At 44.2% G+C, this 25571-nt stretch overlaps 4 protein-coding genes across 4 annotated transcripts; 1 reads left to right on the forward strand and 3 right to left on the reverse strand.

The window, feature by feature from the left end:
- Positions 1-3437: 3437 nt before the first annotated feature.
- LOC310855676 (E3 ubiquitin-protein ligase TRIM47-like) lies at positions 3438-4653 on the reverse strand (the record flags this gene model as incomplete). The annotated part of the gene is made up of 2 exons (XM_083760779.1): positions 3438-3488; positions 3592-4653. 2 exons carry the CDS (start codon positions 4651-4653, stop codon positions 3438-3440), a joined length of 1113 nt encoding a protein of 370 aa, XP_083616905.1.
- A 6798-nt stretch (positions 4654-11451) lies between these two features.
- Positions 11452-16062, reverse strand: LOC310865997 (uncharacterized protein). The gene is made up of 2 exons (XM_083775257.1): positions 15957-16062; positions 11452-13621 (listed from the first exon to the last, which is right to left on the reverse strand). The coding sequence occupies exon 2, from the start codon at positions 13617-13619 to the stop codon at positions 12411-12413; it is 1209 nt and encodes a 402-aa protein (XP_083631383.1). The 5' UTR covers positions 13620-13621; positions 15957-16062; the 3' UTR covers positions 11452-12410.
- A 1771-nt stretch (positions 16063-17833) lies between these two features.
- On the forward strand, positions 17834-19319 carry LOC310855687 (kelch domain-containing protein 3-like; the record flags this gene model as incomplete). Its single annotated transcript, XM_083760792.1, has 2 exons — positions 17834-18772; positions 19299-19319. The coding sequence occupies 2 exons, from the start codon at positions 17834-17836 to the stop codon at positions 19317-19319; spliced, it is 960 nt and encodes a 319-aa protein (XP_083616918.1).
- Positions 19320-19777: 458 nt separating this feature from the next.
- LOC310865934 (alanine--tRNA ligase, cytoplasmic-like) lies at positions 19778-22959 on the reverse strand. The gene has a single exon (XM_083775141.1). It carries the CDS (start codon positions 22907-22909, stop codon positions 20006-20008), a length of 2904 nt encoding a protein of 967 aa, XP_083631267.1. The 5' UTR covers positions 22910-22959; the 3' UTR covers positions 19778-20005.
- Positions 22960-25571: the final 2612 nt, after the last annotated feature.

A 25571-nucleotide genomic window follows, 5' to 3' on the forward strand; every position in this document is an offset into this window, starting at 1 on the left:
ATTATATATTGGGACTAACAAAGTACAGTATATACTTTAGATCAGGGGTGGGCAATTATTTTTCCCAAGGGGCCAAATGAGAAACAGAATATATTGTGGCGGGCCAAAAGGCTGAACTAAATTCTACATAATATTAGCATTGTTTTGACCAGCTGGTAAGAAATGTGTTATAGGCAATGAAAAAGTGAGGTTGCCTTTCAAAAATGTAATTAATTCAATCAAACATTCCAAAACAATGGTAAAAAAACAAACGAATAAACAGGCTTAAAAATAAAAGCAATGCGGTTTTAGTCCACGCATAAGGTAAAATTAGAAAGTATGTTTCATTTTCAAATTTCCAAGAATACTTTCACGGGCTAGTCAGAGTCAGCCAAAGGGCCGCATGTGGCCCCCGGGCTGTGTAATGCCCAGGTCTGCGATAGATAGATAGATAGATAAATAGATAGATAGATAGATAGATAGATAGATAGATAGATAGATAGATAGATAGATAGATAGATAGATAGATAGATAGATAGATAGATAGATAGATAGATAGATACTTTATTATACGGCAAGAAGCCACAACGTTTCAACCATTTAGGTCTTCATCAGTCAAATGTTATATTTGACAAAGCAGAACAAATCTATCTATCTATCTATTTTGGAAAGCCACTAAGTAAATTGGGACTTCCTGAAAGTTCATATAATGGCATATGTGGCGCTGTCATTGGGCCCAAAAAAACCCATAGCTCCATAGAGGTCCATGTATTTGGGCCCAACTTCACCAGACTGTATTACCTTAATAAACATGGTCATGAATACTTTCTGCTTCCAGTCACTAGTTTAAAGTCTCATTTCTCATGTCATAATATTCTTTTTGGAAAATTATGGTCCCATTTATTAAAGAAATTACCATAAAATTGCGTATGTTCTGAGGGGCGTGGCTACCGTTACAGTTTATGATCGGGAGCCACCCCCGTTCGAGTCAAAATAAAAACCAACAAATAAGAAGGGGGGAAGTCCCGCCTCGTTGTCTGGGCCAGCCAATGGCCAGCTGGGCCCAAACAGATCTAGAAAGATGTCGATTTACAATACAAGGACTGACTGGCTTCATCTTACGTTCATATCAGACCCGGAGAACGCTTTGTCCATATATTTTTACAGTCTATGCTCTGAACAGAGAGGATATAGAAACGGTATAACTGGGCCATGGGCTCAGTGGTCCAGGCACCTTGGCTGGTAATCCAGGGAGGCATATACTTTGGTCCGATGGACCATTGGTTCGACGGAGCATTGGTCCGACTCGGGGTTAGGTTTAGGTGTGCTGCCCCGTGCTCGCGGTTATGGTTAGGGTGAGGTGAGGGTTTGGGGTAGGTAGACGATGGGACCAATGGGTTCGACTCCCGATCCCCACGGCCTTTACTGCATGTCTTCCCCCCATTTCCTTTCAGCCTACTGTCTGTCCCTCTATACAAAATATTATAAATAAAGGCGAAAGCCACAGAAAGAAAATTGACACTTTGACCGGTCATATTGGACACATTGCTGGCCAGGCCTGGAATAGAACCTGAGTCAACTGGGGACTCGATCCTATCCTATGGAGCTTTGAACAGGTGGAAACGCAATCTGGTCCACGGCTGGTTCCATGAAAGCACCAAGGTTCCAATTAAGGATCTAGAATGGAACCAGTTGTAGAACCAACACAGTTATTTTGGTGGAAAGGGGGACAGAGTGGGTATACAGAAACGGTGCCATCTTATAATGAGCATTATACGATTCTGTGAAGATTAAGTTGGAAATGGGTGAACATTATGCTCCTGAAATGCAATGGACAAAATAAAATAAAAATGTCATTCATACATATTTAAATAAATGTTGTCTACATTCTACAACCCAGTCCCAACAGTACTATGGACACAGCGACATGTTCAAATCAAATGAAATCACATTTATTTACAAACAATTAATAACAAATGTCATTGTACCAAAGTGCTGTACAGAACATTTCATCAATGCAACAAATACAGACAGCAAGAGCACATAAGCATACTAAAGTTATCATAAAAACAATTGATTAAAAAGAAAAATAGCATATCAGGGGCAATCAAACGCTTGCGAGTAAAACCAAGTTTTCAGCCCGGATTAAAAAACTGCAATGGTTCTAATAGAGAAGGGTTTGACAGTCAGATTAGACAACCTGTATCACAAAGTTTCACTGTCCAACCTTTCACTGAAGTGTTTTCTGTCTTTCTGAATCAGGGTGACGGCCTGCAGACAACTGCAGGTACTTGAGTACCAAGTATACCTGCAGTTACCTGAGTAGCCTACAATGTTGAGGGATTTTCGTTTTAATTTACTGGAGTATTTCAAATGTATTATACTAGGTATGTCCCGATCACGTTTTTTTGCTCCCGATCTGATTCCGATCATTTGATTTTGAGACATACCGAAACTGATCTTTCCCGATCCGATCTTTTATATAACACTCTTATATAACACTTATGCCATATAAATATCCTAATGTATGTCACTCTAGTGTAGTCTGTTGTGTTGCCTTTCAATTGTTGAAAGGCAAAGGCCTTTAAATTGTTAATTGGCAAAATGTACATAGCCTACTTCTATGAAAGCATGGGATCATAGCAAAATAATGATGTATTGGTTAATTAGAGTGAATGCAGCTTATAGAACTGAAGTCAAGTTAAAACTCTATCTCTCTCATTCAGAGAGAGTACTACAGACAGTCAACTATGCCATCATGCATAGCAGGGGTTTTACGTCTCTGAGTGTGACTAGTCTTTGTTTGATGACCTCTGGCTGGGACCAGAAGAAAAACCACTAGCATAAACACAACCGTTTTTTATAAAATCTCATTGCTTATACATCTTTCTTTGAGATTTATAAAAAATCTGATATTTTCCCCTTGATTCTGATCTTTTGAAAATCATGAGATCGGAGCCGATTTCCGATCGGGACAACACTAGATTATACAATTTACTTCTACTCCACTACATCTCAGCTTCAGAAGCAAATTATACTTTTCACTTCCAATGATTTGAAAACTTTAGTTGGTTACTTTGAGGATTTTAATTACTTTGTAGATGTTAATAATTAATTAAAAAAAAATGCATTCAAAAATGCATTTAAAAAAAGTCATTAACCAATTAAGGCTATTTGACAAAAAAGCTGGATGGTAACAGAGGACCCACGTGACTCGTGACTTGTTCTGCTGTCCTCAAAAGTGGGTGTGTGAGGGAAACCCAGTCCTCACTTTTATGTCAGTCCGGCCAATCACAATTGGTGTCTTCACTTTTCTGCCCTCGCTTTTTATCCTCAATATGTACTTTGCTCAGCCAAGTCACCACAGCCAGGGCACAAGTAAGTGCGACGAGGTGGATACCTGTTTCTGGTTCTTGACGTAATATATGTTGCGAAATCGCACCCACAGCAGCAACATGTTACAATTTTCTGCCTAGGAAGGGAGGACGGCGACCGTTGACGATGTTGTTCTAACACAGCGAAAAATGGCAAAAATTCGTTTGAGGAAAGGGCTTTTTGGGAGCGGGGGTTTGGGGCAGAAGGCTTTGGAGACATGGGGGAAGGTAGGGTTACTTGACGACGTTCTTCCAATTGTTTAATCAGTGCCTCCATCCCTTCATTTAGTGTCTTCTCCATCTTAGTCACAGCTGCTTTCACAGTCCCAGCAGAGATCTTATTGTCCATAAGGACTTCAGACCAGTCAGAACAAGGTGGAGTGGTGGATGGTGATGGAAGGCTGTACATGAGGACTGCAAGATGGTCTTCACTGCGTGAAAGCTTCTCGCACTCCATGCTAGTCATCTGTAGTTCAGAGATCTCCTGTTGAAGCTCTGTGATCGACTGCTCAGCCTTCTGTTGTACTGCTTTCTGTTTCCTTTCGATCGCCTCCAGTAGCTCAGCCATCCTATTGAGGACCTCCACGCCATCTGCTGTCTCCTTCTCTGCCGCTTCCTCGTTGACTTCTGCTGAACGTCTGATCTTCTGGAGCTCCAGTTTTCTCTCCTGGATCTTTTGTTCACACTCCGTTTTGGTTTTCCTCATCTCCTCCTTTCTCTTTACACTCTGGTCCTCCAAAGCGACAACATTGTGGCTCCTGTGGTCTGTTTGTGAGCACAGCATGCAGATGCACCTCTGCTCCTCCCTGCAGAAGAGCTCCAATATCTTGTTGTGTTTCTTGCACATCCTGTCCTCCATGCTCCCCAGGGGTTCCACCAGCTGGTGGGTCTTGAGGGTCTGAACTCTACGGTGTGGTTCAAGGTGAGTCTCGCAGTAAGAAGTCAAACAGACCAGGCAGGTCTTGACAGCTTTCATCTTGGGGTTGATACAGCAATCACACAACATCTCCCCTGGAATATTGTCTTCTCTCTCTTGCTCTTCTGTCACCTGCACTGACTTCCTGAAGTGATCGGCCATGTCAGAGATGAAACAGTTGACACGAAGCTCAGGTCTTCTGTTGAACGTCTCCTTGCACATTGGACACTGGCAGAGTCCACTGGCAGTGGAGTTCCAGTAGTCTGTGATGCAGGCCTTGCAGAAGTTGTGTCCACATGGAAGAGAGACAGGCTGGGTGAACACACTTAGACAGATGGAACACAGGAACTGATCTTCAGACAGGTGGCTGCCAGCTGACGCCATGGTCTACACAGAGAAGGAAATTAAAAGCAGAACAATATATGAATCAAATAAATGGTTTATGGTCGGGGTACTCACATACACATTTTAAAGGTCCACACACCAAAAAGAAAAGAAAAGAAAGGAAGAAAATGTTCTATGTAAAAAGGGACATTTCACCACCGGAAGAAACTGTCACTCAATGTTAATAGTATTTGTATAACGGTAGTACAATTTGAAATTTGCACTCTGGCCAGAACAAACAATGAAATCTGTGTTTGACTAGGGTTTGACTGGCTTGTTGAAGTATTGTAGCCTTGGCCGGGAGGCGAACCTGGGACCTCGTATCAGTAAGGCGTGTACGAGGCGAGCCGACTGATAATAGGCAAGCAGCAAACGCAGCACCCTATAGCCTACACAATGACCATAATGCTGTTTCCTGTTTCTCTTTGCTTTCAAACATTTAAAATTGCCAGTACTCTTCACCAGCGCTAATGTCTCTTGGCATATTGGGCACAGCAATCTGGGTCAAGTTGGAAGGAGGATGAATGCTTTTACTGGCCAACTTTGACCATTTTGACTGAGTCACTGTCTAACTGTATAGGCTTTATTGTAACAAACTGCTGCCGAAACTAAACTACTATTGAAATAAAGTAGAGTGCTGTCTATCATCTCTCTGCCTGTGCTGTGATACAGACAGTATGTGGAGCAGTTACACATTCAGAGCAATTGCATTCAGTGCAGGAAACAGGGAATTTGTGCTATATAATTATGATTTGCTATAATTTCTCAGGAGTCCTGAGATAGTTTTGGTCTGGATCATGACTGAATTCCAGACTTTTGAGGATCAATGGTTTAGAGTTCCACGTGTTTGTTTGCATACTGTATGCGTATATGTTCTGGGACAAAACCATGTTTTCTGGGTGTTAGGTAAAGGATGTTTCAGTTAGTTAAAACCACTCTTGTCAAGGCTTGGGGAGGGGTGCATTTGCACATTTCCCACAACAATGAAAGTGGCGGTGGGGGGAAGATACTGAAATTCACATACATACACACACACCCGCACACCAGGGCTGGACTGGGACAAAAATTCGGCTCTGTCATTTTTGCGCAAATTTGGCCCAGACCGGCCCACTACAACCAGCGTGCAGAACTCTACCGCCCACTCCGTCGAGGCACACACAAACAAACAAGCCCTAATACCACCAATTTTACAGAACAACACAAATGATGTGTGTGCGTCATCGTACCAAAACCTAACGCCAGGGCTCTACTGGGCGCGTCTGCGTCACGTCTCCGTCAGCGTCGGGAATGTGCCAACCATTTGAGCCCCAATCCCCCGCTGGCGGGGGCTAGAGGCTGTCCACCTCATGAACAGCTCTCAGCGGGTAAATGGTCAAGGTCTCAGGTTCCAACTCCGATATTTTAGATTTTCCCTCCCGGACCCCCGTGGAGTTTAAGGAGGGTGGCTCCACTGCCCGTGTTGCGTCGCGTCTCCGTCTCCGTCACCATAAAATTGAACGGGTTCGTTTTTTGACGCACGCACGCGTGACGCAACGCGCCCAAACGCGCCCAGTGGAGCCCTGGCGTAACGTTCTCACGGAAGACAGTTGACTGGCCCTGCCACCGTGTAGCGTTTGGTTTCATTAGCGCGATCGTGACAAAATAGCCAACAGCTGCTGCTGCCCGCAGAGCACACATGAACGGTACACACATGAACCAAGGATTGGACAGTGCTACGCAACATGGAAGTAACACTGACTCGAAGCCGTTTATAATCACAGTCAGTGAACGGACGAGTCAACTTTTCACCCACATATGTATAGCCCAGCCATTTATAGCTTAGATGCTATAAATGGCTGGGCTATACATATGTGGGACTTGGCAATAGGTGAATTGCAACATGAGCTTAAAGATATGTTAATATTGTTTGGTTGAAACAAAAAGGTTTTTTGTTAAAAGGTTAAATGTGAAATTGATAGAAAGTATTTTTTGGGGGGGTGAACACAAAACATATCTTAACCTACTACATTTAATGTATAATATAGTTAGCTACTTGTTGAGCATGCTCAAAAACACCATGCAGTCAGAAGACAGAGTCCAATATAATAAAATAATTATTATTTCAAATCAGTCCGACCAAGTAGTCTAACATGGGTCCATAAAATTATATAAAACATCAAGATCTTTTCACCAAACTTTGCAGAATTGTTGACGGTCATAGATATCACACAACAGACAAATGTTACTTCGTTTGCCCAAAATGGGGCTTGCCTTCCATGATTTGCCCATGAAAATAAAATGGCAGTGCAAGTGAGCTATAATTACTTTACAGTTTACACCATCCGGCCTACCCAAAATATTTACCGTAGTCTGTTTTTATTAGTTGCATTGTTAACTTACTCCACTGCATGGACAGAGAGATGCAGTGAACCGAGTTAAAACCAGAGCATGTACTTCACCTGCTTTCTATTTGTTCATAATGCTGCCATTAATTATCTACTATAGTCATACATGGTCCGCCTTTATGTAACTTTATTCAGTTGGATTTGTAATAATATACTGTATTGAAAGACTAGTAGCCTATACGTTTTATCTCATGCGGAGTTCTTACCTTGTTAACTTCCAACAAGCGGATGTAGGTCTCTATAGGCTTTGTCCTCCTGCGTCAACATGCACTGACAAGTGAGTCACGAAGACTTTAATCAATGACTTACTGTAAGTACCTATAACTCTGGACAAAGGTTAATTTCCTGTGTCAGAGAGCTGTAAAATGGCTATGATATCAAAGATCTCTGTTGCTACAGTTGAAAGTGAATTCCTACGATTCCACCTATCCTGCATTATAATGCAGTGGTTCCCATCAAACAGTGAGCCACACTGGTGTGGTGTATGACAAGTTCGTAGATAAGGCAGATTTTCAGAACTCATGCTTATTTAGCACTGAAGGCAAATTGTGTTTATTTATGGAATGTTTTGTAGGGATATTAAGGGGCGGAGTCCTGCAACGATTCCTTCATAATGGCATTCTGTTTCTGCTGCTGTTCTACTTCCGTGTTGGATATAGCAGTGACATCACGATGAACCTCTGCCCCCGAATTTCCAGAACGGCCTGTTATAGCGCCACCAGGAGGCTGCTTTGTGCAAAACAAGTTTTTGGACAGTACACCTACAGATTTTGTCCAAACATCACGCAAATTGGTACACAGTCTCTCTAGAGCCATTCAACGAAACGGGTCTGCAGGAGTGCTCAGTTTCAAACAAGATACTGCAAATCATGAACACATCGTGTGATTTCCGTGAAATTGTGCACGCACATTCCCACTAGGCCGAGGAAGAAATGCCACGTGAACATTTTCAACTCAGCCTCATAGTGGCGCTATTACTGGCCGAAAAGTGTTTTTACCTCTAACTGCACAGTGTAGTAATTTGAACTGGATTAGGGAGAGTCTAGCTGCACAAGAAGACAAGGAGTTCATGGCATTGAGTGCCTTCTCCCAATATTGCTCTAAAAGGGTATAATTCCAAGTTCTGATTCCCAGTCAGATCAGCCCAGGGTCGTTCTCAGGGGAGATAAGATTATAAAAAGATGAGATGTGGCCGTTTGGAGTGTTAATTACTTTGAGAATGTGATCAATTAGAGATGGGGGTGGGATCATGGGAAATGTGAGAGTCTGGGTAAAGTGCCGGATTTGAAGGTATCTAAATTGGTCTGATTATGTTTATTCATTTGATATGGACATAACAATCACATTGCTCATTGCACAATTGTACAACTTGTAGATGCATCGTTTACAGTGTGTTAGCACGAGTGCTAGTTTTCACCACTTGTCCATAGGAGACTTTTCTAAAAATACAAAGTTAAAAGAACACCCAATCTAAAAATAAGAAGTGCATTCAAGTGAGACTTACAGCAGTTACAGTACACATTACATAACCTCCAGTACAAAAGTAAACATAATCATTCTCGTGGGGTAGGTTATGTCACAGAGTTCTTGAAAGCTTGCGAAATGACCATTAATAAACAGGTCCTTAAAATGGCAGAGGCCTCTCCTATTCCAGTCGGCGAACCTGGAGTCGAGTGTAGCTGGTAGAAAAAGGTGATTTTTACAGATAGGTGCAGTCAGTGAAAAGGAATCCCATTTGAAGTGTCTCCTAATTTGTGACCATATCTTTAGCGTAGAAACCACAATTGGGCCGGAGGAATATTGAGAAGGTCGAATAGGCAACTTACTGCAAACCAGGGCCAATGAGGAGCCCCGCTACAATAGTTAGCTTCCAGGTGATACCAGCTACTATCTTGGTTTTTAAACCAGAGAGATATCTTATGGAGGTTTGCAGCCCAGTAGTACCATTGTAGATTGGGTAGACCCAACCCTCCTTGTGATCGGTGGCTTTGTAAAAGTGTTTTCCGCACTCTAGGAACTTTTCCCCCCCAAATAAACGTAGAAATCATTGAGTCAGTCAAAAAAATGATTTAGGGAGAAAAAGGGGCAGGCATTGATACAAATATCGGGCAGAATGTTCATTTTTACAGTTTGAACCCTGCCTGCCAGGGAAAGTGGCAAGCCGCTCCATTTTTTCAGGTAATTTTTAACCGTCATTCCCAAGGTACTCAATAATACTCAAAAGGTTACTCAAGTATCAGAAATACTCAAAACAGTCCAAAGTACTCAAACATTTTCCACTTAGCTGGAACACTCAAAATATTGAAAATGTCAAGGCAGCGTCATTTGATGCAATCAATTGTTTTATTCACCTTATTGTGTCCAGAGCAAAAAACAAAGAGGTGGTTTCTCGTCAAACAAATATGCTGTACAAAAATAAACTGGTCAGGTTGGCAACAGGTCCTCTCAGCTCCAGGCTCAGCCCTGGGCAGTGACAGGTTTCCTGCTTATAGGCTAAAGGCCAGGCCCCTCCCACTAGACCAAACCAAATCCTGTACAGCCCATTATGTCCAAAGACAATATAAAATTATCCCATAATGGTATAAACACCCTGCATTCCATTAACCATTTGACTCAAAAGAGTGTTCACATAATAACTCTTACTCTTTATACACAGAACCCACAGATATGGTCCACATTAGGGACCAATCACGATCTCCCACTTTGAGTCAGGCCCCATATAAGGCAGCCTAAGCCAATCATCTGGTCCTTTGCCACTGCCCAGAATTCAGGGAATACACTGTGGCGAAACAAGAAACAAGCGACTGTTCATCAAATATAATACAACCCTCCCCTCTAGTGCTCCTGTTGAGCGTCTCTTTAGTTATGGTGGAACCATTCTAACTTCATCTCGCAACAGGCTGTCTGATGAGCACATGGAGCAACTCCTCCTTCTTCGATACAACAGAAAGTTTTGCCCAGAATGTCCACAGCTTACTTTTGATTGACTCTTTCAGATATTATTTGTGGCTCTCTTTTTCGTCCTCTTTGCAGTGATGTTCCTGCATAAAAGCCTTTACTCTTAATCTTAAACTGATCAGATGGTTTGGTTAAAGGGACTATAGTCTATTAAAGTGTCTTTCTTTGGTTCCGATTGTTACTAGGTTCTGATAGTAATTTGGTAGATTTTATTTATTTTATCTAGCCTATGTATAGCCTCAGGGAATATAGGCTGTGCCTGTAATTTTATTTATTTTATCTAGCCTATGTATAGCCTCAGGGAATATAGGCTGTGCCTGTAATTGTATTTATTTTATCTAGCCTATGTATAGCCTTAGGGAATATAGGCTGTGCCTGTAATCAAATTCTTAATTAAATGACCTTAACCACATTTTTGTTGTCCTTCTTAATTTCATAGGCTCAACATTCTTGTCTATCAATGGTAAAACTTGTATTATCTAATTAAATTGAGTTTTACTTAAAAGTAATCCAAAAGTAACTGAAAGTAACTTTTAGTTACTTTTAAAATGGAGTAATCGGGATTACGTTACTGACTACATTTTTTAGCAAGTAACTTGTAACTGTAGGGGATTCCTTTTTAAAAGTAACCCTCCCAACCCTGGTTATGTCACAGAGTTCTTGAAAGCTTGCGAAATGACCATTAATAAACAGGTCCTTAAAATGGCAGAGGCCTCTCCTATTCCAGTCGGCGAACCTGGAGTCGAGTGTAGCTGGTAGAAAAAGGTGATTTTTACAGATAGGTGCAGTCAGTGAAAAGGAATCCCATTTGAAGTGTCTCCTAATTTGTGACCATATCTTTAGCGTAGAAACCACAATTGGGCCGGAGGAATATTGAGAAGGTCGAATAGGCAACTTACTGCAAACCAGGGCCAATGAGGAGCCCCGCTACAATAGTTAGCTTCCAGGTGATACCAGCTACTATCTTGGTTTTTAAACCAGAGAGATATCTTATGGAGGTTTGCAGCCCAGTAGTACCATTGTAGATTGGGTAGACCCAACCCTCCTTGTGATCGGTGGCTTTGTAAAAGTGTTTTCCGCACTCTAGGAACTTTTCCCCCCCAAATAAACGTAGAAATCATTGAGTCAGTCAAAAAAATGATTTAGGGAGAAAAAGGGGCAGGCATTGATACTGATATTGATATTGATATTTTTACAGTTTGAACCCTGCCTGCCAGGGAAAGTGGCAAGCCGCTCCATTTTTTCAGGTAATTTTTAACCGTCATTCCCAAGGTACTCAAAAATACTCAAAAGGTTACTCAAGTATCAGAAATACTCAAAACAGTCCAAAGTACTCAAACATTTTCCACTTAGCTGGAACACTCAAAATATTGAAAATGTCAAGGCAGCGTCATTTGATGCAATCAATTGTTTTATTCACCTTATTGTGTCCAGAGCAAAAAACAAAGAGGTGGTTTCTCGTCAAACAAATATGCTGTACAAAAATAAACTGGTCAGGTTGGCAACAGGTCCTCTCAGCTCCAGGCTCAGCCCTGGGCAGTGACAGGTTTCCTGCTTATAGGCTAAAGGCCAGGCCCCTCCCACTAGACCAAACCAAAACTGTAAACAATCCTGTTCAGCCCATTATGTCCAAAGACAATATATAATTATCCCATAATGGTATAAACACCTTGCATTCCATTAACCATTTGACTCAAAAGAGTGTTCACATAATAACTCTTACTCTTTATACACAAAACCCACAGATATGGTCCACATTAGGGACCAATCACGATCTCCCACTTTGAGTCAGGCCCCATATAAGGCAGCCTAAGCCAATCATCTGGTCCTTTGCCACTGCCCAGAATTCAGGGAATACACTGTGGCGAAACAAGAAACAAAAGTCATACCCTTGATACATACACTGGTATTAATAAAGAAAAATAACAATACATTGATGGGAAAACAGCACAGGAACAATGTTAATACAGGTTTAGTGTGTGCACCCACCAAACGAATGAACAAGCTACCTGGCTATTGTGTCAACGTGTATTGTAGTGGAGTGTATGTGCTGTTAATGGCAGGGTGAACTGCCACAATGACTATTTGCTTTGCTGCCTGATGTGAGTTAATTGAATTTGAGTTCCGTTTCCTTTAAGTTCTGTTTATGTTAGGGAGGTAAGCTCTTGTATTTTGTTTTCGTTAGGTAAGATAATATTTTGGTTTAGTTATTTTTGATTTATTTCAATATTCCATATCAGTTGCCTTGAAACCCTTTACTTTTGATTTTACTTTATGAAACTCACCTTAACTTGTTATACCTATTTTGTTAATACATATATATTTGCCTTTATACCCTTAACCCTTTGTTTGAGTGGCTGCTTGGGAGTTGGGGAAGGCGGGAGTGTCATGTTTTCCATGTTGTGAGTCAGCCCCCTAGACTGGTGCATAACATGAGAAGTGCTTATCAGCTCTAGGTTGAGGTTTTGTTGATGGGGGTTGTATGGGTGGGGGTTTCCTGTGGCGAGGAGGATATTGATATGGGGTAAATTGACGATGACGTTCTTCCAATTGTTTAATCAGTGCCTCCATCCCTTCATTTAGCGTCTTCTCCATCTTAGTCACAGCTGCTCTCACAGTCCCAGCAGAGATCTTATTGTTCATAAGGACTTCAGACCAGTCAGAACAAGGTGGAGTGGTGGATGGTGATGGAAGGCTGTACATGAGGACTGCAAGATGGTCTTCACTGCGTGAAAGCTTCTCGCACTCCATGCTAGTCATCTGCAGTTCAGAGATCTCCTGTTGAAGCTCTGTGATCGACTGCTCAGCCTTCTGCTGTACTGGTTTCTGTTTCCTTTCGATCGCCTCCAGTAGCTCAGCCATCCTCTCCTGAATGGAGGCCACCAGAGCAGTGAGGACCTCCACGCCATCGGCTGTCTCCTTCTCTGCCTCTTCCTTGTTGACTTCTGCTGAACGTCTGATCTCCTGGAGCTTCTGCTCCCTCTCCTGGATCTTTTGTTCACACTCAGTTTTGGTCTTCCTCATCACCTCCTTTCTCTTTCTACTCTCGTCCTTCAAAGCGACCACGCTGTGGCTCCTGTGGTCTGTTTGTGAGCACAGCATGCAGATGCACCTCTGCTCCTCCCTGCAGAAGAGCTCAAATATCTTGTTGTGTTTCTTGCACATCCTGTCCTCCATGCTCCCCAGGGGTTCCACCAGCTGGTGGGTCTTGAGGGTCTGAACTCTACGGTGTGGTTCAAGGTGAGTCTCGCAGTAAGAAGTCAAACAGACCAGGCAGGTCTTGACAGCTTTCATCTTGGGGTCGATACAGCAATCACACAACATCCCCCCTGGAACATCGACATCGTCTTCTCTCTCTTGCTCTTCTGTCACCTGCACTGACTTCCTGTAGTGATCGGCCATGTCAGCGATGAAACAGTTGACACGAAGCTCAGGTCTTCTGTTGAACTTCTCCTTGCACATTGGACACTGGCAGAGTCCACTGGCAGTGGAGTTCCAGTAGTCTGTGATGCAGGCCATGCAGAAGTTGTGTCCACATGGAAGAGAGACAGGCTGGGTGAACACATCCAGACAGATGGAACACAGGAACTGATCTTCAGACAGGTGGCTGCCAGCTGTCGCCATGGCTGCAGAGGAAATGGAACAGCACAACATGATGTAATTTAAAATATTTTAAATGTTTTGTGGTTTTGTTAAATATCATTTTTATTGTGACTTTTTGCATCACTTCACTCACAACATCACCACCGAGTGGTGCAATGACCACTTTGCCGACATGGCATCAAAGTTGCATGACAACTAAACAGGTATTGCATAGTAGGGTGGGATATGTATTCCAGATTTTCATTGTTCCCAACTTGCATCATTCCCATCACAGCTGTGTATAAATTGGGTGTAATGCTGAGGGATTGTGGGTATTGTAGTTTGAACTCTGTATATTGCAAACTATAGTGTCAAGAAGAAGAAGAAGGAGGAGGAGGAATACAAAAGGTATCTGAGGCTGAGCATAGCAGCCTATGTGAAAAAAGTGTGTATAGCTCACACACGCACAGACACTTTGCAGTTCTGTCTTCAAGCATGTACTTGCAAACCTGACAAATTGGGGAGGGTGTTTGGGGGGGGGGGGGAATCTGGTTCTTCTACTTAAAGGTATATTCAGTGATTTCACTCAAAAAACCTTAGGTTTCGTTTTTGGCTGGGACCCAAAGCCAAAAACGAGAGCCAAAAACGAAACCTAAGGTTTTTTGACCCCCAGGGGTTAACTGGGGACAGGGAGGAACTCCTTATATGGTCAGCACACTATAGTAGAGAGGATTATCACAACAAAACAAAAAGATAAGTGATATTTGAATTAAGTGAAATCACTGAATATACCTTTAAGTCTATTTCCTCATTAGTGTTTCCTTGTTCACTTAAAACTAAGGGTGCAATTATTAATAATCTCAAATGACTCACTCACAGATTCATGACATAGCAGGATCTGACATGAGCCCAGCTTTCACCAGAGCAGAGTCTATAGTCTCCAATTGGTTCAGTGCAGCCTGCCTTTTGCTTCAATTATTTTTGTATCATATCTCACCCATTTAAGCATCCCTACACTGGCTCCCAATCGAGTTTAGAATTTATTTCAATGTTTTACTCTAAGACAAGGTTGCTCCATCTTAAATATCTAACCTACTGTGCCAATATGTGGACTGAGATCTTCAGATTGAATTTTTGACATTTATGCCTACTTATTTGAATCCACCTGCACTGTTTTCTTTTCTACTTCATCTGCATTGTTCTGATTCACCTGCATTGCTTTTAATATATTGTTTTGTTTTTAGTTTTTTCTACAGCACTTTGTAACACAGTTTGGAAGGTGCTATATAAATAATGTCAATTATTATAATTGTTCTTATTATAATTATTATTAATAGTGAGAAAGTGTTAAAAAGCTAAAAGCTTAAACATGTACATAAAATGCAGAGAGGCAGGCATCAGTAAACTATAGGTTCATTCATAGCTACACCAAAAACCTAAACAAACAAACAAACAAACTATTTTTAATTTTTAATTTAACCTTTATTTAACCAGTAAAATCACATTGAGACTCTTTTACAAGTGGGAACTGGCCAAGAGGCAGAAATTAAATTACACTTCAATACCACATCGTCAATGTTACATTTTGAACCAGCAAATACAATATCCATAATACACCTTAAAGAAGCAATGCATAAATACAACAAGTCACCTGTCCTATTTTTTTTTAGTAGCAGGGCAAAATGCACCATATACACAATCTACACGATCTGAACCGATAAATATATAGGCATGAACATAGGCTAGTACATATCCAAGCATGTGCAGGTGTTGGACTGTACATCAAAGATGATCCTTTTGAAACTTCTCAAGGGAACTTTCAAAGCCAATTTTAGTCTGGACTGTATATTCCACGACCAAGGGCCAAAGAAGGCCAGACATTTTTTACCCCCCTCGGATTTGAATGCTGGTGGTACTACACACCGCAGCCAAGCATTTGACCTGAGGTTTAGGCCGTTTTGGACCAAGTCGAATTTGGATGAAATGTAAGACGGCAGGTCACCCAGAATGGCTTTATAAATGAAAATATGCCAATGCTGAAGCCTGCTGAATGCCAATGAGAACCAACCGACTGCAGCATACAACGTGCAGTGATGTGTTCTGAAAGGTGAATTTGTTATGAATCTCAGTGCAGCATGGTACAAGGGATCCAATTTGGTCAAGGTTGAGGAGCTGGCAAACCTATAAATGGTATCACCATAATCCAATTGGGACAGAAAGAGACCAATGACCAGTTTTTTACGAGCTGAACAAGCAAAACAACAAACAAACTAACTAACTAACAAACAAACAAATAAATATGTACCTATATATGAAGTAAATGTACTTTGTTACTGTCCACAATGCATAACCATAATAAGATCAGGAAAGACGCCTTACCTGTCTGAGTGTGAATGGTGATGTGTCATGTAAAGCACAGAACTTCAGACAAACACATTTGCATAGATTCAGTATGTGGTTGTGATGACCCTCCTTCTCATTCCAGTCAAATTCCAAAGAAGTCTGGTGGATCTGTACATCTCACAAATCCAAGTCATGTGGAGAAACCAGATCTTCAAGATTCCAGAGATTTGACTGGTTGGTGGTTTGGTTGGTTGGTGTCCAGGGCTCAGTCAGACCAAAGTCCAACAAAGAAACAAAGCAAGTAAAAAGTAAGACAATGAATGTGTTAATTAAGCAATATTACACGAGAGGGTGTGGGTTAACGTGATTATTGCCACGACAGGGATGCGGTCAGGAACGAGACGAAGTAGAGTTCCGCAAGCATGTGGCAATAATCACGTTAAACCACACCCTCGAGTGTAATATTGCAATTATACAACAGTTACCCTTAAAACTAAGAAAATCGCTGAAAGAATATATTTTTTTAATGACAGATGTAGTCACTACGACCACAAATGTCCCAAGAAACTAGCTAGCCTAGCCACCGACTTTGCTAGCGCTGTGGGAGAACAGAGCAGCTGAATTATTTGTTTTGATTAGGTGGTGAATGGTGCTGGTTTAACCCACGGCTAGAAGGCTGTTTCAACCAATCAGATTGCTTCCTCGAAACGACCTGTGGTAGAATAAGGGTACATAACATATCTCAACCTTAAACTAGATAAATCTATTATAATAGTATACTGACAATGAATGCAAAGTGTGGCTTTGGTTTAGATTTGTATGTTGATACTATGATGGAAATGTATAGTGTTCAGATGGCATAAACAGATCAAATCATACTTACTTACATACATAATTTTCCCACGTCCCATTGATACCCATGGCCCACGTCCAATCGGTACATTAAATAACGCCACACCGGAGGAACATGTCATACAGATGCCATGAGTCGTAATCATCTTTATCCTTTTTGAGGGGCGCAAGCAGCCACGTCTATGGACTTTTAATGTTTGTCTAATCTAAATGGGAATTCAGGGGCAAAGTCAAGGGCAAAAATAGGAGCACATGCCCCCCATGATGTGATGTGGCAGCCACACTGGGCACCTCTCACTTCCCGCAAGTGTGACTTTTGAGGGCCTCCAACGTGTGGCATTCAGAAATGACGTAATTCGGCTATTGAATCACTTTTAATGGTGTAAAATGTGTTTTTTGAGGGGCTATGCCCAGCTTTTGTGTGTTTATGTGTACCACAGAGTTGAATTGAGGATAAAAATAACACCCGTGTGAAGTGAGGGTGCTCTTATCATCGGACATCATCCTCATCATTTGCTCAGACACATATGATGTAAATTCTCCATTCATTGTCAATGCCATTTATGCCGTTTGTTTTAAGACAAAAATCACACTATAGCTAAATATAGGAGGGGCTAGCGGACCTCAAAAATTGTGGAAAGAAAAGTGAGGACGCCAATTGTGATTGGCCGGAATGTGATGATGTGTGATGATAATAGTGGGCGTGTTTGGAAATACTCACCGGGAGTACACGCCTTATATAGTATATTTTGTACTGGCAGTACATGACTCAGTGTGCCTATATCCGACAGCGAGAGCTTGTGAACCGAATGAGCTCGGACTCGATTGAAAAGGCCTTTAGAAAGTAACTGGCATTCCCGATTGGCCAACCCAACCTCATGGACTTTAAGGATTGGCCACGCTCCGTGTGACATTCCTGCCACCTCACCAGCATAACTGGCAGTGAACTGCAGTAGGACTGCATTCTTTTACAGAGCAGCGAGTGGATTCACGGAATCTCACTGATGATCCGCTGGACGTTATATCTGAAAGGCCCAAAGGGAGGCCATGCTGTCGTGGCCATGGGGCACAAGGTCTACTACTTCGGAGGCTACTGTGATAGGGAGTCCTACAACTACGGCGAGATTGTCGTCCACATCTTCAACACAGTGTCCTTGTCCTGGCTGAAGTTGCCCCCGGTGACAGACGATACGGGAGAACATCCCCTCGAGGTGCCCTGCATTCGCTGCCGACACACGGCCGTGCTGATAGAGAACACCATCTACATCTGGGGGGGCATCACCAAGAAACGAGAGTGCTCCGACATGCTCTACGGGTTCTACGTCGACACCCACAGATGGTTCAAGCCCACAATCTCCGGGAACATTCCGTTGGCGAGGATCAACCACTCGGCATGCGTCTTGGAGAAGGTCATGTACATCTATGGGGGATACAGCCATCTGACTGGACGCACCAACGACATCCACAAGTTGGACACCACGACAATGGTCTGGTCTTTAATCAAAACCAGAGGCACTCCGTCACCTGCTTCATCGTGTCACTCGGCCACAATGATCGACACGAGAATGTTTGTCTTCGGGGGCCTGGGGGACCATTACTACCACTACAACAACATCAGTGTGTTTGACACAGAGACCAACTGCTGGCTGAGCACGACGCCCGCACAGCTTCTTCCAGAGGGACGCGCGTTCCATTCAGCCTTCGCCTATAATGGAGAGCTGTACATATTTGGCGGCGTGAACCTATGTCTGCGCCGGGAATTCAATGATCTCTGGAAGTTTTATCCAGATACCTTCACCTGGAAGAAGGTTGAGCCCGAAGGGAAAGGCCCATGTTTATCAATGTCTAATTTTAGGATGTGCTGTTGCATGGTGGGAGACCGTATCATCCTTTTCAGAGGATACAGATACAAGTCGTTTCCAGTGGATGTCGGAGAATACAAAAGATACACGCCCGCGGATGACCTGTACGTCTTAGACTTAAGTCCTAGTCTGAAGACCGTATGTAAGCTAGCAGTTATTCAGTACGGTCTGGAGCAGTCGGGACTCCCGAATGACATCAGGTGGGAACTGGCAGCCATGACTGCCAACAGCAACAGAAAACATAACATGAGCCTGTTGAGGATGAGGATGTTGAAGATCTTGAGAGCTCTGACCTGTACATCCTAGACTGAATGTGTTGTGCAAACTGCCAGTTAACACTTGAGAGAGCCCAGTTATGTTATTGTCACCAATATTATTATTATTATAACTTATTTTTTACAGCGTGACTCTGAAATAGGCTGCCGTCATTAGTACCTTTTGAAAAGGTTTACTTTGATTTATAATGTAAGTCAAGAAGCTCAGATTCTCCAAATATGGGCAAGGATGATGTCATTGGCTAGCTATGGACTACAGTGGTCAAATCGGGTTGAAACCATACATTATAGATACATCTTAGATGACTAGAATAATAGGCTGGCCACATGAAATGCTGTTGTTGGACCCAGTCTTATTGTCTTTTGTTAATTTCATGTTTTTCTTACAGCTCCACCATACTTTCACTTAGAAGCTCGGTTCAGAGTTGTTGTCCCCTTCAGGAATATCTGGGAGTATTTTCTGGCTTTATTGCCTGCAGGTAACTATTATGGCATGTGCCAACTTGGGAGAGTTACTGAATATAATGGACTTCAAAATGTTTGTCTCCTTTGTGAAAATCTGGGAACAATACATTTTCAACTCAAACTCCTATAGGTCAAAGAGGCTAGCTTCCGAGGGTGGTCTGTATAAGCGGCAGGTGGTGATTATATGATCGGCAGTCTGCTCAGGGTCACCGCACTCGCACCATACTCACATGCCAGACCCCACTTTGTAGGCGGTTCAGTGTGGTAGGTTCTCCTCCTATGGCGCGGGTCGTCTCCCACACCCGCTTCCAAGCTGGTATTTAGCCAATCTACAAGCTGCGTTACAACAAGTTGTGTGCTTGTAGTTCTGCTATTTTTTGGCAAATTGATTTGTGTAGCGTGAAATAAGAACATACCAAATGCTCTTTTCAGGTCTGCTTCATCAAGTATAGTGTTTAAGTGGTGGTGAATTTGCAGCTCAACAAAAGCCAATTCCTAGTGTATGACGTTGGACAATTTCACGATAAATAAAAATCTCCACAATACTTATTGTGTGGTTTTTTTAATCACGATAAACGATAATTCCGACTCTCACACAGTCTGCCCCCCCCTCCTCGTACTTCACACCTTGCTAGTTCTCTCCCAGCTTGAGCCGTGCAAACTCATTGGCCATCTGTAGCGCCACCTGCAGGTTTTCCGTGTTCCTGCCGGTGGCCCGGGCCGACAAGTCCTTGCCGCCGCCTTTGCCGTCCAGCACTTCAGAGAGCTCATTCACCCACTCGTTGGCCTTCAGGCCGCGCTTGGCCACGTCCTGTGGGACTTGGCATAAACAGATGATCTCGCCAGCATCCTGGTCTACAGTGAAGAGCATGGCAGCAGTCTGTGGAGACTGAGCCTTCAGCAGCTTCAGTGACTCGTTCAGAGCCTTGGCGGAGGCGCCAGTCTCCATGGCCATGACGATCAGCGGTTGGTTGGGGCTGCTGTCAATCACCTCCTTGGTCTTGTCCAGGACTCTCTTCTGGACCTCGGCCTTGCTGGCGCGGTCCAGGTCGTCCATGGTCTTCTTCTGGCCCTTCAGAGCTTCTCTCATCTCGTCTTTCTGCCACTGGGAGATCACTGCCGTGCCTAGGGATTTTGTCATGTCAGCGATCTCTTTCTGGACGTCCTTGTTTGAAGACGTCTGAGCCTTCACCTTTTCACCTAGCGACGACAAAGACTGGCGCAAGGTGTCAGCTTTCCTCTGGGCCTTCTTGGCCTCATCTCCCGTCACAGCAACGATGCGCCTGATGCCCTTAGCGATGGCCTCCTCTGAGACGATGACAAAAGGTGCAGCGTGACTGGAGTTCAGCAGGTGGGTTCCTCCGCAGAACTCTATGGAGGTGAGTGACCCGGCAGCGCTGTTGGGGTCAGCCAGCAGCTCTTCCACGGGGATGCCGATCGAGACGACCCTCACCGGGTCGGGGTAGGTCTCGTCGAACACGGCGCGCAGACCCTGGATGGCTTTGGCTTCAGCCAGAGGGGTGTCCTTGTAGTACACAGGCTTTGCATCTCGAATCAAGGCACACGCAATCTCCTCCGTGCGGCGGACTTCTCCGGTGCTCAGAGCGCCCTTGGCGGTGAAGTCGAAGCGCAGACGGTCAGCGGCGACCAGGGAGCCCCTCTGGTCGGCCTCTCCCAGGACCCCTCGCAGGGCGAAGTTCAGGATGTGGGTGGCCGTGTGGTTCTTCATGATGGGCTTTCGACGAGCCTCATCTAGGCGCAAGGTGACCTGGTCTCCGACCTTCAGCGTTCCATAGACTGTCCCCACGTGGAGAACAAAGCCTCCTCTGACCTGTGTGTTCTTCACTGTAAACTCCATCCTGTCTTCCGCGTTGTCGTCACCCCTCTGCATGTAGCCCTCGTCGAAGGTCTGACCTCCCTGCTCGGCGTAGAAGGACGTTTGGTCCAGCACCACTCCACACTCCTGGCCTGTGGTCACCTCCTCGCAGAAGGCCCGGTCACGGCGCAGGGCCAGGACCGTGGACGTGGGCGTGTTAAAAACATATTCGCCATTGTCGTTTAACTTGTAGTCGTATTTGGGGGAGTCGTCCGTCGCAGGTACACTCTTGTTTCTCAGTTCTTCAATGGCGTAGATGTCCAGCATGATGTGGTCTGCACAGCCAGCACCCTTTCCCTTGGACCTCAGCTGTGCTGTTTTCTTCTCTTCCTCGAAGCTGGCCATGTCGACGCCCATGCCTCTCTCCTCGGCGATGAGAGCCGTCAGGTCCAGAGGGTAACCGTAGGTGTCGTACAGCAGCCACGCTGTGTCACCTGGAATGGTCTTGCTGCATCCCAGGCTCTGGATCTTCTTGTCGAGGATGTGACGCCCCCTCTTGAGCGTTTTGAGGAACTGCTCCTCCTCTTCATTTATAATTTCCTTCACCATCTCTGGGTCCTTTCTCAGCTCTGGGAATGCATCGCCCAGGGACTCGACCACCACGTCCACCAGAGAGGCAAAGAACTCCTTTTCAGCTCCCAGCTTCTCATGGGAGTAACGCACAGCGCGACGCAGGATCCTCCTCAACACATAGCCGCGTCCCGTGTTGTCCGGCCGTCCTCCGTCCGACAGGGCGATGGTGATGGTGCGAGCGTGGTCAGCCAGGACGCGGTAGGCCATGTCGATGCCGTCAGTGTCCTCAGCACCTACCATACCCGTGTAGGGCCTGGCGTTAGTACCCTTCTGAATGGCCTCAAAGTAAGGGATGAAGAGGTCAGTGTCATAGTTGGACATCTTGTTCTGCAGTATGGACACCAGGCGCTCCAAACCCATGCCTGTGTCAATGCTTTTCTTAGGCAGTGGCTTGAGCTCCGTTTCAGATTCCCTGTTGAACTGAATAAACACCAGGTTCCAGATCTCTAGCACGTTGGGATCGTCCATGTTGACCAGGTGAGCAGCGTCTCTCCCTCCTCCTATGCGGTCGTAGTGGATCTCACTGCAGGGGCCGCAGGGACCCGTGTCCCCCATCTCCCAGAAGTTGTCCTTCATGCTGCCAGGCAGGATACGGGCCTCGTCCATTCCCAGGTCCATCCAGATCTGCTTGCACTCGAGGTCAGGCTCCAGGCCTGCCTCAGCATGGCCCCCAAAGTAGGTGACATACAGACGCTCGATGGGGATGCCAAACTCCTGGGTCAGCAGCTCCAGGGCCATCTCACAGGCCAAATGCTTGAAGTAGTCCCCAAAGGACCAGGACCCCAGCATCTCAAAGAAGGTGTGGTGGTACACATCTTTGCCCACGTCGTCCAGGTCGTTGTGCTTTCCACCGGCGCGGATACACTTCTGTGTGTTGGCGGCACGACGCAGCCGGGCTATGAGGTGGGACGGGTCGATGGTGTTGAGGAAGATGGGTTTGAACTGATTCATTCCAGCATTTGCAAAGAGCAGCGTGGGGTCGTCCATCGGGATGGTGGCCGAGGAGTGGACATATTGGTGCTCATGGCGACGGAAGTAATCGATGAACTTCTCCCGGATTTGAGCTGCAGTCATCGATGCATCCATTCTGGATTAGCTGTAGAAGTTACAGAATGTTGCAGAATGGTTCAGTCACTGCTGAGGCTGAGGCACTGCTTCACAGTTCACACACACACTCTACACGCTGCAGCAATGACAGGGGACGCTCTTCAGACAGAGAGGGCGGGCCTCGATACACCCTTCTTGTAGCTAAAGCAATGAATCCTGTTCAAGGTACAAATGATAGCCTGGGACTGTGCTGCTATTTATAGAAGGAAAAGTGACTTCATAATGTCTCGTGGTCATGGGTTTTACCCGTGATGTTTTACCTTACAATTCACAAAACCGGCATTATACATGCGTATAGCCTAAAGTTATAGTAAACATATAAAGAATATAGTTAAGCACCTGGGCAGTGGAGAACATCTTGAAATTGAAACAATTAGCTGTTGATTTGAGAGCACCTTAACAATATATCATATTTAACAATAAGATCTCAACCACAGACAACAAAAGACCGTATTGATAGAAAATAGTGCTGATGAAAAAAGGGTGAAATCGGGTGGGGGCCACTGAGGCCCCGGGGCATGTATTTCTTTGAGGGCCTCACCAGCCCTATATAGATTTGTTGTGACAACTCTGTTCACTTCATCTTCTACATAGACCTCTATTGACGAAGAGGGTCCTGGACCGGAAGTTGGCAGAACTGGACTCAAGCAACAGCCCATGCTTTATCTTAAATTCCTTTATTTTAGATTGTTTTTTACTAATAGGCCTACTACAACGTAAATAAACATACAGAGACTTCCATGGTTACTTTCAATATCTTTAAGGCTTATCTTCATGTTGCACACATGCCTAAAATTGCTGATATTTGCGCCGCCCTCGTTGAAAACAATGTACCGTACTTCAAACTCCAGCTTCAAGTGCTCAGTTTTCTGTCCCATCAAATGGCGCAACACTCCTTCAATCAGGCTCTGGGCCACTCGGCGCAACACTCCTTCAATGGCTCTGGGCCACACGGCGCAACACTCCTTCAATGGCTCTGGGCCACACGGCGCAACACTCCTTCAATGGCTCTGGGCCACACGGCGCAACACTCCTTCAATGGCTCTGGGCCACACGGCCCAACAGAGTGGGAAGGAGCACTGTGGCCACAGTGAAATTCCTGCCCTGACCATAGGAATGAGGGACATAGGAAATGTGGAAACATAGGACTGAGGGAACACAGGTTCAGTGTTGATTTTGTTGATTTAAGACTAAGATTATTAAAAGACTAAAAGACTATGGGTTGGGACTAAACCATTTTAGATGACTAAATAGGACTAAAACAAAATGTTGTGTTATTCAAAAGACGGGTCCTATTTTAGCCGGTGCCTTCTTATCCCTAAACCTTTAGGCCCTGCCTTCTTTCTTTTTATTATTAAAAAAAAAAAAAATTAAAATACTTAAAATAGCCAATCTACATCGATACGTTGTGAGCATGTAGATATCAAAATGTTTTTCAGAATGGTAAAAAGAAAAGGCAAAGAATTTTAGGGATAGGGAAGGAAGAGGTAAGGCACTGACGCAAATAGGGCCATAAGACTAAATCAGAATTGGCTGTAAAAAGTGCATATGTTTGGTCAGAGTCCGACATACTTTTATTACTAACAGTGCTAGAGTCATGAGTCCGACACCCTACTCAAAACCCAGCCCTGAATCTAACCTCACATGGAAGCCACGGGTGAGTTTTAACCCACAGCACGGGTTAGTTGTCGAGCTAAAGTCTGTCGGACAATTAGTATGTCTAACCAACGTAAGCACCCCATCAGAATTAACACTGCATAGGTTTGAACTTTGAGCGATATGGGAACATAGGACTGTGTGAACACAGGGCTGGGACATAGCCACGCTCCCTGGGGTTTATTACTTCAATCCAATCCACTTTATTTATATAGCACGTTTCAAAACTCAGAGTTTACAAAGTGCTGTACACAGGAGAAAAATAAAAACAAATGCACTAAAGCTACCACACAGAAAAACAACAGCGAGAAAACAAAGTACAAACAGTGAAAACAACTGAGACACATTACAGAAAAACTACAGAAAAGCAACAGCATCACAGTGAGACAAAGCATATACAAGGACAGAAGGAACTCAAGTGGGGTTAAAAGCCAAGGTATAGAGGTGGGTCTTTAGGCGAGATTTAAAAGTCTCGATGGAAGGGGCCAATTTGACGTGGGAGGGGAGTGCGTTCCATAGTTTTGGGGGCTACAACAGAAAAGGCTTGGTCGCCTCTGGACTTTAAGCGGGTCTTCTTTATGACCCTGAGGTTTAGCTGGCCCTCAGACCGCAGTGACCTAGGAGGAGTATAGACCTCAATAAGGTCAGACAGATAAAGAGGAGCCAGACCATTAATAGATTTAAAGACAAATAAAATATTATTTAAATCCACTCTGAAGCGGACAGGGAGCCAATGAAGGGAGGCCAAGACAGGTGTGATATTCTCACGTCTGCGAGTACCTGTGAGTAGACGAGCGGCCGAGTTCTTGACTAGCTGGAGTCGAGCAAGGGAGGCTTGGTTTAAACCAGCATAGGCCTACAAGGCATTACAGTAGTCCAGTACCTAACTGTACTGTACCTGCAGATACCTCGTTACTCATGGCATAATGTTGAGCCATAACTCTCATCTCCACTGCACATTCTGCTGATCCAGCTCTCTGCTTAT

The sequence above is a fragment of the Protomyctophum parallelum genome (assembly GCF_964188405.1).
Source record: "Protomyctophum parallelum genome assembly, chromosome: 1".
Lineage (NCBI taxonomy): Eukaryota > Metazoa > Chordata > Actinopteri > Myctophiformes > Myctophidae > Protomyctophum > Protomyctophum parallelum.